Genomic DNA, 15,674 nt, shown 5'->3' on the forward strand with positions numbered 1-15,674 from the left:
AAACCGTAAAATTAATAATAATAATAATATTTAAAAAAAAAAAAAAAAAAAAAGATAACAATTTTGACTAGCATTGCTTCCTCCACAAACCCAGAATCTCCGATTGGGATTTTCATTATTCCATGATGTTTGGATGCTCCATTGCGTGCCACACTGACAAAAATGAACAAGAACATCTCCATAGTGAAATATTTGCCTTGGGAAGTTTGTAGATGAAGTTGAAGATGAACTTTTTTTGCCTTCTAGTTGATTATCCCACATTTTTATCGCAGATTGAGGAGAGCAAAAATCTAATTTGAAGAAAAACATGTGCATGCTGCTAAAAGGGAGTCACAAATTCATTAGATTGGAGTGCAAAATTTGAATTACCCGGTTTACCCTTCATTCTAATACCTACTTCACATCAAAGCTAACGAATAACCATTTTTTGACTTAAAATTCAATAATCGAATGACCACTTTGGATGCAATTAAAACTTAAGGAACTAATTAAAAAAAAAAAGTCATAGTCAAATGATCATTTTAGAAATTAACTCCAAACGAAACGTACTATTGTTTAATTGCATGCGATTCATCACCTAGTTACCTTTGCGTGAATGGTAAAAATTATATTCAATTATTAATTAATAAATCTACCAATCTAATAAGAGCCAATAACAGGGCGTTTGATTGAAGTTCCCACTTAATTTCCACCTAATTCCAAATGTCACAAAATTCCCTTGTTTGGTTGAAAGGAATTGCAATTCTTCCATTTTCATGGAATTAAAATCCCATGTCCCCCCCGGGATTTTAATACCTGGAATTTTAGAAAGAAAAAAAAGACAGTGATGAGTCATAATTACCCCTTCCTTTTTTAACCTAAAATTAATGTCTAACAACAACAATGAACATTTTTGACTTTATAATATTTATTCCCTTTCAATTCCCATGTATACAAAACATTGGAATTGAAATTCCCAGTAATTCTATTCATGTAAATCAAACACTAGAATTTAAATTCCCACTTTATTCCCAGTAATTCATTTCCCACATAATTCCCCCCTCCAACCAAACGCCTTGTAATATTAGGCCCTTAACTGAAAAAAAAATATTGGTAATACTTGTTTTTTAAAATGAATGGTTCATATTATTTTGATTTTAGCATTTTTTAAAAATTATTTTCCTTATTTACCCTCTATTATATTATTTTCTTTCTTTAAATAATTCTAAATTCCGTTAGTATAAACTTTAGTAACGGAATATTCCGTTAACTATTTATTATTCTTAACATACTCATTAATTTATATAAGAAATGTCTTAGGTTCGAACCTCATCCCAATTAGAATTGACATAATTATTAAACATATATTATTAATATGTTAAAATGTATTAAAATATATAATATAAAATTTAACATAAACTTTGGTCAAATAATTAGCCCGACTAAATACATATCATTCAAAGTAGAGCATCAAAGATTATAAATTAGGAACTTTAAAAATCATTTGATTTTCTTGAGTTTTTTTTTTTTTTTTTTTTTTTTTTAAATTAGGTTAAGTTTTTTTTTTTTTTTTTAACGTTTAATTAATCTTCTTTTAATTATACTACAGTTTCATTTAACATTACGTTGTTGAATGAGCTCTGTTTTTTAGATTCATTTTTTACACACACTAGCTAGTTTCATTTTAGCAACACTAAAGTATCATTTTAATTATACTACAGTTTTATTTGACAACAATGGTCCACATAGCACTATGAACAATGTTCCACTGTATAACAACCGCCATTGGCCCCTACAAAGGGACATGACCAATTCCCATCCTTAGTTATAAGGCAAAATATTGTATAAGACAGTCTCATGGATCCTTATTATTAGATGAGTTATGTTTTTCATAAGTTAATTTCCCTTATAAGTCATGAATATTATCGTTTCCTTCGTAACTCTTCAATTTATAAATATTATATCTTGATTTAAAAGTATTTTATTTTTATTAATAAGTATTACACTTTAATTTCCCTTATAAATAATAATTTATTCATGATTAATATTACATTTTTCCTCATAAGTATTATGTTTTCTCACATAATTAAATAATAGTTAATTAATTTATCATTGACTAGTATTACACTTTTTCTCATAAATAGCTCTTCAACCCTTAAATATTATATTTTAATTTAAAAATTTAATTTATTTATTTTTTCAATCAAAAGTATCACACTTTTCTTTATAAGTAACAATTAATTTATATTCGATTAATATTACATTTTCATCATAATTATTATATTTCTATATAAACTCACCCGTCTCACGGAGACCCACCCAAGTTATAAATGTTATATCTATGAAAAGAGAATTCTTAGGAACATCTCAACAGAGAGAGAATTTTACAAGAATAAAAGATGTATTAAATTAATTGGAAATTGGACTCTCAAATTTGAGGCCCTGTTATTAGCTTTTCCTCAATTGAAGCCCCCATCCATCTATCGATTTGCCCAAATTTTACCCGGCATTGAATAATGTAGGGGCAATGTGTCTTTTCACTCTGGCAATGCTGTCGTTAATTTACCCTGGATAGAAAATTGCTATAATAATTATATATATTGTAGTTTGTAGGCCAATTTTTGCTTTCCAGCTTTTCAAAATTTGGAGAATTTTAAGGATAGTGTGGCTGGCCATGAAGAATGTTAAGGTTTCTTATCAACAATTGAACACTGTGATATGTTTTGGCCATTATTACTTATTAGGAGTTACTTTTTCTGTGGAGAGAAACTGTATTGTAGATATCATGACTTGTTTGGTACGTGGTCTTACAAAAAATTTCTTAGAGTGGTCTAAGAGTAAAATTGTGTTATAGATATCATGACATGTTTAGTGGTCCAATAAATGAGTTGTTGGAGTGATTTGAGCTCAACCTTTTGAAAGTTTGTAAAGACGCACAATGACTGTATTGTATGTGCATTCTTAGCCTGAAAAGAGTTACTGTGAGACACCAACAATAGTGTTTGGGTTAACCCTTTCCACTTGATCTATAAAACTGGCTGGAATGATTGAATTTACTGAAAGAGATTCAAAAGAAACCAATTATTATAGCGGTGAAGAATGTTACCTTTAAGATTTATTCCACCATCCCCTGTCAACAATTGAGCAGTGATGTTTTGGCCATTATTAGGAAATCCTTTATGTTTAGGAAGTAAAATAGTGTTGCAGATATATATCATGAAGGTTTGGTTCTCCAACAATTATACTTATTCAGTGATCTAAAAATAAAATTGTGTTGTGACCTTTCAAAAAAAATTATGTTGTAGATATCATGACTGGTTTGGTGGTCTTACAAATGAGCTCCTAGAGTAATCTGATAGTAAAACTGTGTTGTATATATCATGACTTGTATGATGGTCTTACAAATAAGTCCCTAAAGTGATCAGAGCAAAACTGTGTCACAGACAGTGGCGGATCTACAGTGGGGGCAGCTGCCCCCGGTCCTCCACCCCCACCCCATATATAACCTTTGTATGTATATATGTATATATATAGTAAAGGTTAAGTATAAGTAAATGAAAACAGAAAATGCTAACATATGTTGGGTTAGGTCAGTTGGGAAGATACACGTATTACACGTGAAATGTTGGCGGTTCGAATCCGCCTTCCCCAAAGATGTCGCTTATTCACTATAATATTAGCTTTTTTTATGGCTTAGCCTATTTCTTCAACACAGCACATCTTTTCATTGTTTTTCCCTATTATTATTAATACTAGCATTTTGTACGCGCGATGCGCGAAAATTTATGCCCAATATTAAAATATTTGTAAGTAACAAAATTTAAAAAATTAATTAAAATTATGTTTTGCAATTTCTTAAAGTGATGATGATACTTTTGAATTATCATATATTTGAATAATATAGTGATCAAAAAAAATTATATTTTTATATAATAATAATTTACAAATAATACTAAGCTAACACCCACATATATGATATATTGATATGTATACACAAATAATATACATACATATTTTATATATATAATAAAATATAATTTATAATTAAATTAATTGTTATATGATAATTTTAATAAAATGATAATTAAAAATAGGAAAAAGATATGATAGATGTAGGTGTATGATAAGATTGGTAGATATATTAAAAACTAACGGTGTTATAACGGTGTAAGGGTGATTTTGTCCAATGCAAATGAATGTACAACAATTAAAGCAAAATGTATATATTTATTAGCATATAAAAAGGGGACAAAAATTAAGGACATAACTTGTATTGACACTTATTATGTTTTTAGATTGGCTTGTTTTATGGCTTAGTCTATTGCTTGAACACAGTTTTTTAATTACTTTTTAATATTAATTAATTGTGATATTTTCACACATACAAATTATTTAATCAAATTAATTATGTTTTATATTTTGTTATAAAGATTTTTATAATGTTTTGATGTGTTTTATTTTTCGTATATATCCAATAATATTTCTAGATAATATTTCTAGATAACTTTATCTTAATGTTTCGGCGCCACTGAAAAATAATTCTGGATCTGCCACTGGTCATAGATATCATGACTGATCGATTTAGTGGTTCAACAAATGAGCTCAAGTGATGATTTGATGCACAACGACTTTATGAGCATTTTAACATGAGAAGAACTACTGTGAGGCGCCAACAATAACTACTTGCTGGCGTTTGAGTTGACCCGTCCCCTTCCACTTGAGCCGAAATGGTTAAACGTATTGGTGGAGACTCGAAAAAATTGGAAATCGGTTGTGCTCCATCTCAACTAAAAGCTTAAGCAGATAGTTGAATTGCATATTAATGGCTATATGCTCAACAGGGACAACGCTACCAACAAAGATAGACTAGCTTGTTAACGAAGGGAGGAGAAGAAGGCATGCCAAAGTGAAAAGAAATAATGCCTTGCATTTCATGATTGGTTAATTAACAAATACTCCCTCTGTCCCATTTCAATTCTTATACCATGGATCAGGGTTCGCAGTGTACTGTATTGTGAACGTAACCCTGGTGCATATATATGTCTTATGTTGTGAGTTTTTGTACCTTATATTATGAAATTTTGTAACTTAAGAGTATGAATTCTGTACCTGAAACAAAATAGTAATTGTGTTTTATGTTATGAATTCTTTTATCTTTTGTTATGAACTTTTATGCCTTTGAACACAAATTATGTATCTAAATTAGATTTGAAAAATAAGTAAATATATAACATGTGTATATTTTGTGTTGTAATTTGATTAAGCAACCAATATAAGTGTAGCTTTTTGTCCTAGCTTGTTGCCCCAAAACATTAAAATTCAAAAAACTGTTCAAAGCAACATTTTTTAGAAAATAAAAAATAAAATCATTTTGCATGTAATCAGCTATCAACTAACAACTAATTTACTAAACATCTTTCTATAATCAGCTAAAGATATTAACTAATAAAACTCACTAAATCAATAAACAAACCGTTAACAGCTATTAGCTAACCGCTACCGTAAAGAAATTAAAACATTGCCTTGCATTTCATGCTTGGTTAATTAACAAATGATAACTGATGGGCCAGATGTGGAATGTTTTCATACACTACTTTGTTATAGGCAACTTCATTGCCATTTCTGTAATATGCTAAAATCACATTGCTCCTGAAGTTAGCACATGGATCAGGGACGGGAAATTATACCGTGCACCAGGGTGCACAATGCATTGTGCGCCCTGATCCAAAACAACGTCGTTTTGTACCTTCTTCTGTGTCTGCTGTTAACTTCTTAAAAAAAATTTCTCATGTTTTGAATGTACAGAATTGTATAATAAAATGTACAGAATTTTATAACTTAATACACATAATTTTTTTTGAAAGGATAATACATATAATCTAACATAATACATAATACACATAAACTCTTAACTCTTTAAAAAAAAAATTCTCATGTTTCGAATGTACAGAATTATATAATAGAATGTACAGAATTGTATAATAGAATGTACAGAATTTTATAACAGAATACACATAATGTTTTTTGAAAGAAAAAACTACCCTGTTGCGAATGTATAGAATTGTATAACAGAATATACATACACTCCGTCGTGTCAATTTTTCACACAACTTAATCAAATAATGTCGTTTTAAGAGGCACGGGACGCACATTACTATGTGCGCCGTGGTGCACGGTATAACGATTGCACAGGGATAGTGTGGCTTGCTATGAAAAAATGTTATGTAGCCCAGGACACTAAAAATGTTTGTCTGATCTGACCTAACTCACATCCCAAAATTAAAAGGATTTTTTTTTCCTTTTTTTTTTTAAATTTGTTTTTAGATTATAATTATTATATATCAATTTATGTACAAAATTTTATAACTGAATACACATAAACTTTTTTGAAAGGATAATATACATAATCTAACATAATACATAATACACATAAACTCTTAACTTTTTAAACAAAATTTCCATGTTTCGAATGTACAGAATTATATAATAGAATGTACATAATTGTATAATAGAATGTACATAATTTTATAATAGAATGTACATAATGTTTTTTGAAAAGAAAAAAATTCTCTGTTTCGAATGTACAAAATTGTATAACAAAATACACATACACTCCGTCGCATCAATTTTCCACACAACTTAATAAAATGACGTCGTTTTGGACTTTTGAGAGATGCGAGACACACATTGTTATGTGCATTGTGGTGCCCGGTATAATGATTGCACAGGGACAGTGAGGGATAGTATGGCTTGCTATGAAAAATGTTATGTAACCCAGGACACTCAAAATGTTGGTCTGACCTAACTCATATCCCAAAAATAAAAGTCATTTTTCCAATTTGTTTTTAGATCATAACTATTATATATCAATTTATGTATTTATTTTTATTAAAATAAGATACAAGTTAAAAATTATTTTTTACATCATTTTATTATAATTATTATTCATCTTTATACCGATTATAACTTTTATGTTAATATAAATAATTATTATTCATCATTAAAATGATTCATATTTTGTAAGAAATAACTTTCAAATTGATTTATGTTCATTTAAATAAAATAACCAAACAGAAAAAAAAAAGGTTTTAGCCAAATGAAAAATAGTTGTTTAATTTTCTGACTTTCAAAAAAAATGAAAATGAAATTTTTTTTTTTTCAAAAAATGATGTTTTTGGCCATTATAGTATTAGGAACTACTTTATTTTTAGGGAGCAAAACAATATTCAGATATTATGAGTGGTTTGGTGGTTTTACAAATGAGCCCATAGAGTGATCTCTGAGAGAAATTGTATTGTAGACATCATAACTAATTAATTTGGTGGTCCAACAATTGAGTTCCTGCAATAATTTAAAAATAAAACAGTATTACAGATATCATGCATGGCTGGTGGTGGTCCAACAAATTAGCTCAGGGAGTGGTGTGATATGACACCTTTTTGGGTTTGCCAAGATGCACAATACATGTATATATGGGCATTCCTAGCCTGAGAAGAACTACTCTGATCTGAGGCACTAATTAACAATAACTATTTGGTGTTTGGGTTGATCCTTTTCACTCAATCTTAAAGATGGCCGGTATTGTTAAATGTATTGGAATTCACCGAGTACTGCTCAAAATCATATAGAATAAGAGATCGAGAATCTGGAGTACCAAAAACAATGCAAGAAGGAATAAGGAAAGCTTCTATAGCATTCTCTTGGTTGAAGGGTGAGAGTTGGCACAAAGTCTGTATCTAGACAGATTGTTAACATGTGTCTCGGCTTTTTAACAATCTTTCTTTGGATTGATAATATACTAATTTTGTTGTTAGGGATAGTCGTAGAATATTGTCTAAGTTTCAGACATACATCGTTAGATAAGTTAATAGATTAGTGAATCTGCAGGCTCATAGGTTAGCTCCCATTCAAACACGTACTGATCTCTGTATTTGGGTAGGCAGGGAAAGCTTCTGCAACAATAGCATGCAATACCTCTCTCTAGCCATCTCAACTAAACTAGCAGAGCTCATCTTTAATTTAATATATTCCTTTTTAGTGGTATTATGAAGTAGTCACTTTATTTAATCATGAGATTAAAAAAAAAAAAATAGCACCACATATAAGGACAAAAAGTAAGACGCATTACGCAGGCTGGTGCTCAATTGGTTCTTACTTTTGAGGGGACATTAACCAAAATCCCCTGAAATCATAAGACAAGTTTCCCGGGCCATGACTATCCCTGTTTTCTTCTCCTCCATCTCCACTCATACTGTCCTTCATTAACAGTGAAAACATATATAATAGCTACCATATATCCATACTGCAAATGCATTTTGGTACCTAGATAGTGTAACATTGTATGATTGCATATCTCCCATCGTCAGCACTAGCATAATTATTACTGGTATTAGAATCAAGCACTTCCCTTACCCAGTAATATCAGGGTGCTAGACTTAACATTTTACCGGCCTTTACTCAACCATCTCGTCAACATATTAGTGCTGGACTTGCACCGCTGGAAATTATGAAATTTTCGTTCACTTGAAAGTAATCTTAAATCAAGTCGAAAGCCTGGTTCCGACCACTTTGATATTCGGAAGAACTTTTGTTGCTATTTCCAACCACTTTTTGCTTTCGACTTGATTTAAAATCACTTTCAGGATCAGAAATTCCGTAATTTCCAGCAGTGTTGGTCCGGCCTCCGCCCAACAATTGGAAATAAGTTGAAAACCAGTATGGATTGGAGGAGGAAATTAAGGTAGATCAGAGAAGATTAATTTAAAATTTGATTCATCATCTGTACTTACAAAGGATGGCTCAGTTACATGCATGCAGTTGTTTCCACTGTCGGACACAGTGACTAATCTGAATCTTGATAGGCTAAGCACATTCTTTGGGGAATGGGAAAGAAAGAGAAAGAGCAAGAAACAGGGAAGCTAGCTACGCATAGAAGTAATACAAAAATGGTGAAAATTTTAGTTTGTGATCTGATCTGATAGATGCATAAGGCTATTGATTTAAAGCCAGAGAGCTCCGGCTTCCTTGAGGAGAGGGACGAGAGTGCCATTGATGTGTGAAGCCATGACTCTGTCCATGGTCCCAACCAGCTTTCCGCCGATAAAAACCACCGGAACCGGCGGCGAGTTGCCGAGCAGCCTGGACAGCGCCTTCTCCATCTCCTTCCCTTTGGGGTCCTGATCCAGCTCGTACACCGTGGGGTTAACGCCCATCCCGCAGAAGAGACGCTTCACTGCATGGCACATGCAGCAGGTGCTGACGCTGAATATCACCACCGCGCTGCCGGAGGCCAGCCGGACCACCCTCTCCAGCGGGTCCGACGATGAACTCCTCGGGCTCGCATTATGGTAGTTGCCCCAACCCGAATCTGTCGTCTGGCAATGCTGCATAATTCCGGTTACTATTTAGTATCTAAGAAACAAAGAAAGAGAGAGTGAAGGATGGATACGATGGGATCGATGAGGATGATATATGGCAACGGTACGTTTATATAGGGGGGAAAATGGAGGAGGGGCAAAATGGTAAATTGGTTAGGTTTTTAATTTTTGTCTGTTGTTGTCGCCAAGGCGTGCCTTATTTATTTATTTATTTATTTTTACATCTAATGGGCCTTTGCTACGTGGGTTATATATGTTATTATTATTATATATGTTGGCTGGGGCTAGCTAGGTTTTAAAAGATGTATGCGCGCAATAGTACAGAGTAGAATTGAAGAAGCTAATTAACACAATATTTATGGCACCAGCACCAACGTTAGCCGCTAATAAACATGGCATTAAATTTTGGAGTCGTACGTAGTTTTCTTGCGTTGCGTTGGAGCCAAAGTAAAGCTGTCAGCTCGCTCAGGGAATTGAAACCGGAGCTACTGTCCCATCCAGGCTACGGACTACTATGAATTTTATTATTATGGTATAATAACTCCCAATTCTACTCGAGTTTTATTACATGTATTTCAATATCTTACTCTTTAAATTTAATTTTTTTGATATAGCTAACTCTGATAAGTTATTTTTTGAGTAAAAGACATTTTTGATCCTAGACTTATAGTGGCTTGGACAATTTTAGTCCATTATAAAAAAAATTTGTCATTTTATGGATAGAGTTATTGTGGCGAGGACATTTTTGGTCCTCCGTCTATATTTCGAGAACATTTTTGGTCCTCCGTCTATATTTCTGTTAGATAACCGTATGAGAGAGGGGCAATTACGTCAATTTAGGCTATCTCCTTCTATCTATTATATCAATGTGTGTTTGGCGGCTTCGATTCTCCTTCTATCTATTTGATTAGTAACCTGTTTGGCGGCTTCGATTCTCCGGCAATTTCTTCGTACAACTGCAACTTGGACTCTCCGACTCCTTCGAATTATGACCGAGAAGAAAACAAAACACACATAGATATAATAGATATAAGGAGATAGCCTAAATTGACGTAATTACCCCTCTCTCAGGCGGTTATCTAACAGAAATATAGACGATGGACCAAAAATGTCCTCGCCACAATAACTCTGTCCATAAAATGGCAAATTTTTTTATAAAGGACTAAAATTGTCCAAGCCACTATAAGTTTAGGACTAAAAATGTTTTTTACTCTTATTTTTTCATATGAGTCCCAATACAGTTTATATTAAAATTTTGTGTGTGAAAGTAGAAAAATGCGTATACATATAGTATTTTCTATTCCACTCCATCAATTATACTTTTTGATGTAACAATCATGGATGTGAAATTTTCATCTTGTAGCCGGGTATAGGAAATGTTCTCTACGTCTAAGATTTATAAGAGGGAGTAAAAGTTGACAATTGAATTTGAAAGTATAAGTAGTATTTTCCGACTACTAAACCTCAACGCCACGATATATTACTCCCTGAGTCTTATTTTATATATTTAATTCTATTAACGAGATTTAACTAAATTTAGTTTTAATTTAATTGTTCATAATATTAAGGTTATTTTTAGTGTGTAAAAATTTATATATTTAAAAATTATAATAAACATATTATTAAACACAAAAAATTGAATTAATAGATAATTTTTAAACATTAAAAAAATAAGCAAAGAAAAAAAGAGTTGATTTGACCTATAAATAGTAAACATGACAGGTAAAATGAGACAAAGAAAATATAAATTTTAGTAAAAAAGTGTTTAACATGCATTTAAGCTTATTATTTGTGTGCAATTAAAATACTGAATTTAAATTATATACAATATAATTGAATTGTCAAACAAGCAAAATATTTATAATTTAATTGAAATATGTTTTTAATTTTTTTTTTTCTAGTAGAATACACTTTTTTTTTTTTTTTTTTTTTTTTATAATTCAATTGGCTTTTCAACCAAGACTGAGGCCTACCAATTGTAGTATGAGACTGGACCAGTTGCACACCAGGTTCGCTACCAAAAGATGATTCAAATTGTACATGCACAGAGTATGTAGCTGCATAGTCATTATACAATTCTAACATTGCAATTTAGTCATTTTCTAAACAAAGTTTGCCCTTCACTTCACCATGCAGTTGGACAAACTGGTAAGAAATATATTCCAATTTAGAACAAATTGCACTTTTGGTCCTGTGACTATTAGGGTACTGATAATTTGAGTACGTGACTTTCAAAACTCTCAATTTAAACCTTTAACTATGTAATTATTAGCAGATTTAGTCCTGTCGGCCAAATTGCCGGCCAATTTTGGCCGGAAAAATTAAAACTATTTTTAATTATTTAATTATGAGGGCAAATTGGTCATTTTAGAGTCTTCTTCTTCACTTCCTTCAGATATTGGGAGTTCTTCGTCTTCCTTCTTGCAACGACGATCGGAAAAGAAAAAAATGGGAGGTAGAAGTCGAAGCCAGAGTCGGAATAAACATGGTGACCATATGGACGCTTGCGCCGCCAAAAGTCCCAACTAGAGCCACTCGAAGTCGAAGCCGGCGAAGAAGCTGAGCCCGATGGCGACCGACATTCCGACGAGGCAGAGAAGCCCGACGTGCTTGCTTTCCCTCTGATCACGTTGAGATCTAACCTCGGTATTCTTCGATTCCATACAATTGGTTGAAGACGACAATACATATGTAAAAAATCATTGTCTTAAAAATAATATAAAAACGTAAGATATATGTTGGTGATAATAATGGCCCTCGGGCCTCGACTAAGCATTTATTACTCGATCAAAACAAAGCAACTAACACGATAATGTCGGCGGTTATAGACCATACGAAGTTAAGGATAGCAGTGGCGGTAGTGGATGACGGAGACGGCGGAGGCATGGCGATTGAAGGCGAGGGAGCGGCGGCGGCGGCGACACTGGAGAAGCGGCGGAAACAGGGGACGACTCAGTTTCTACGGCGGAGGAAGGCGATGGCTATGGAGTCGCAACGAGAGGAGCGGGAACTGGGTCGGTGGCTCCGCGACGGAATACGGCGATGGAGCGGCGGCGAAACTCGGTGCAGGGGGATTGAGCAACGGATGAGGCGACTAATAGTGCCACAAGAAACATTACCAGAAACTTAGAAAACGCCATTGATGACCGTCGAGAGGAAACTATTTAAGATCGTAGATGGAGAGAAGCTTTTGTAGATCAGAGAGCTTTGGGTTGGGCGGAGATGGAGATGAAAGGTGGTATTTATAGGTTGCTCTGATCTGTTGGGCGGCGCAAGCGTCCATATGGTCACCATGTTTATTTCGACTCTGGCTTCGACTTCTACCTCCCATTTTTTTCTTTTCCGATCGTCGTTGCAAGAAGGAAGACGAAGAACTCCCAATATCTGAAGGAAGTGAAGAAGAAGACTCTAAAATGACCTATTTGCCCTCATAATTAAATAATTAAAAATAGTTTTAATTTTTCCGGCCAAAATTGGCCGGCAGTATCAAATCTGCTAATAATTACATAGTTAAATGTTTAAATTGAGAGTTTTGAAAGTCACGTACTCAAATTATCAGTACCCTAATAGTCACAGGACCAAAAGTGCAATTTTTTCTTCCAATTTATCTTTTGGGTCCAAAATATTGGCAAAAAAGATAGATCAAGAAGTTCATTTTTTCAGGATCCCCACAATACTTTTCAAACTTAATTTTCAATTGGGACCTCATTGCCTAACAATACACAAACCAGAAAGCACAAATCAGAATTTAGAAAGCTAACAAGGTTTTTTTTTTTTAAAAGAATAAAAATGTAAATTTATTAATTACCTTCTCACAGCCAGTTTCAGCAGCAAATCCAACAATCATGTCATCCAACATGCACTTTAGATAAGAAATGTCATTGAAGAAAGTGTTAGAGGTGACATAAAAAGAACCAGATATTCTCACTGTCATCTCATAAAAGCTTTTGAGCAGAATTACCAAGCTTTCCACAGAACACCAGTCAAGAAAAAAAGGAACAAAATAAGCTAGATTAGTAGAAAATGAGGCATCATTCTCCGCATATGCTTCAAACACCTTCTTATATTGTATGGCAGTGTTAAAGAATAATGTAGGTGCTCTTCCAACTTGTTAGACCATCTAGCTGTAAAGCACATTTTGCTTCCACCCCATTCAGATCAGCAAGTTTCTAAATTTTTTGAGCCTTGCAGGTGAGTTCCTAACCCATCTCATAACATCCCAAACCCTTTAAACAGAAATATCAGCAAACTTTAATGCATCCTACACCACTAAGTTCAATATGTAGGATATGCACCTCATGTGCATGTACTGACTCATAACAGTGCTTCCACCTTTTGACAACAATTTGCTCCTAAAAAAACCCATGGCAGTATCATTGGAAGAGGCATTGTCCACGGTGACAGTAAAGATATTTTTTATTCCCCACTCAATTAAACAACTCTCTAAGGCCTTAGCTACATATGAACCCCTTGTGAGAAGAAATAGGGACAAAGGATATGATTTTTTTATTTAGCTTCCACTGATCATCTATGAAATGTGCAGCAATGCACATGTAATTTATCCTCTGAACAGATGTCTAAGTATCAGTAGTCAAGCTGACCCTTTGAGTGCCCACCTTAAAAAGCTTCTTAAGGTTTAATCTTCCATCGAGGTATATTTCTCTTGAAATTGTCCACCAAGATGGGATTTAAAACCTAGGGCAAGCAACAAATATAAACCTTTTAAACCATTGCCTCTCAACAAATCTAAAGGGAAGCTCGTCAATTATAATCATCTCACACAATGCCCTCATATTGACCTCTTAATTAAAGGCCCAAGTCCCCAAAACTCCCTCCGCACCCTCTATTGTAGAGGTTGAAACAGTGTTGAATGTGAGAAGTGATTGCCTTGTATCCTTAGAATGAGGATTTTTTTGGGCAGTCCAACATATTATTTCTTAAAGAGAAAGTGTCATGTTTCTTTGAATCGCATGAAAAGATTTTTGCACAGTACATGCACTTCCCTATAATCAATTTGCCTTCAGAATTCAAGATCTTTTCAAAGTGATCCCAAACTTTTGATCTGGACCCATCCAATATCCTTCCTCTTCTTTGCAGGAACAACAGGAGGAGTCTCCATAGGCTGTTGAGAATTTTCCTTAGTACCGCTGGGTTCCACTCCTTGATCCTCCTCAGTTGAGGTGGGAAGATGTCCAGATGCACTGATGCTTTCTATCTATTAGGATGGGCATCAGTAAAAAAAAATTACCACAATACCACACAAGTATAAATATGTCATACGGAAATCCACATAAAGCAAATTATGGGTAATAACTTCCACCATAAATTCCATAATCAGAATCCATCATATATGGAATTGCCCAAATTTTAGGGATCATACAGTCATAGAGTAATACTGATACAGACAGACAAGCAAAATGGATCAACATAAATCCACATAAAGCAGATTAGAGGCAATAACTTCCACAATAGAATCCATCATATATACATGGAATTGTCCAAATTTTAGGGCTCTTACAAATATACAGTTATACACTAAGACAGTATTACATTATTCGCACATTCAAACAGAATAACAGAGTATGAGACATACAATATGGATCATCATTCATCCAATACGGAATTCCCCAAATTTCACACCATAAATTCATAAATACATACTGTCATAATGTACAAATTTTAAAGGTCTTCTAACCATAAACTCATAAACGTACAAACATGAATCATATATCAGAAACGGTTAAATTTCATCTCTATATGGAAAGTCCTAAAAATTAGGGCATAGTGGCTCACTTGCAAATTAGGGTTCAATGGCTCACTATCAAATTAGGGCTCACATATTCATCATAGAAATTACATTTTTACAGATATACACAACACATCAAATCATCAATGATCAAACACAGAAACAATATTAAAAAATAAAAAGGCAACTGCGAAATACTTGTTTTCTGTCAATATTTCCTGGAGAACTAGGGTTTCAAGCAAAGGCTTCCACTAGACAACCACGACTTCAAGCAATGACATCCACCAGACTGCCACTGCTTCAAGCAAGGGCTTCCACCACAGTCCTCAGGTCCACATGCCATAGCACCACCGGAGTCGAAGAGAAAGAGAAGAGAACTAGAAAAGACAGGGAACTGGAGATTGAATTATCAGAGATTTGGACTTTGGAGAAAACGAAGAGAGAATGACTAAATGAGAATCAGAACAGAGCGATTCAGAGTGTCAGGGATTATAGAAGACTGAAGAGACTCAAGAAAGAGTAGAGATTAGAGAGAAGACTCCAGAACCTCCAGGACCAAAATACTACAAGAG

General features: G+C 33.5%; 1 protein-coding gene across 1 annotated transcript; it reads right to left on the bottom strand.

Moving 5' to 3' along the window:
* Nucleotides 1-8,714: 8,714 nt before the first annotated feature.
* LOC109179575 (glutaredoxin-C1-like) lies at nt 8,715-9,417 on the bottom strand. The gene has a single exon (XM_019329077.1). It carries the CDS (start codon nt 9,366-9,368, stop codon nt 8,979-8,981), a length of 390 nt encoding a protein of 129 aa, XP_019184622.1. The 5' UTR covers nt 9,369-9,417; the 3' UTR covers nt 8,715-8,978.
* Nucleotides 9,418-15,674: the final 6,257 nt, after the last annotated feature.

The sequence above is a fragment of the Ipomoea nil genome, unplaced genomic scaffold (assembly GCF_001879475.1).
Source record: "Ipomoea nil cultivar Tokyo-kokei standard unplaced genomic scaffold, Asagao_1.1 scaffold0937, whole genome shotgun sequence".
NCBI lineage: Eukaryota > Viridiplantae > Streptophyta > Magnoliopsida > Solanales > Convolvulaceae > Ipomoea > Ipomoea nil.

Coding starts and splice junctions, on each gene's coding strand:
- LOC109179575 (XM_019329077.1), bottom strand. CDS start 9,368: ATGCAGCATTGCCAGACGACAGATTCGGGTTGGGGCAACTACCATAAT.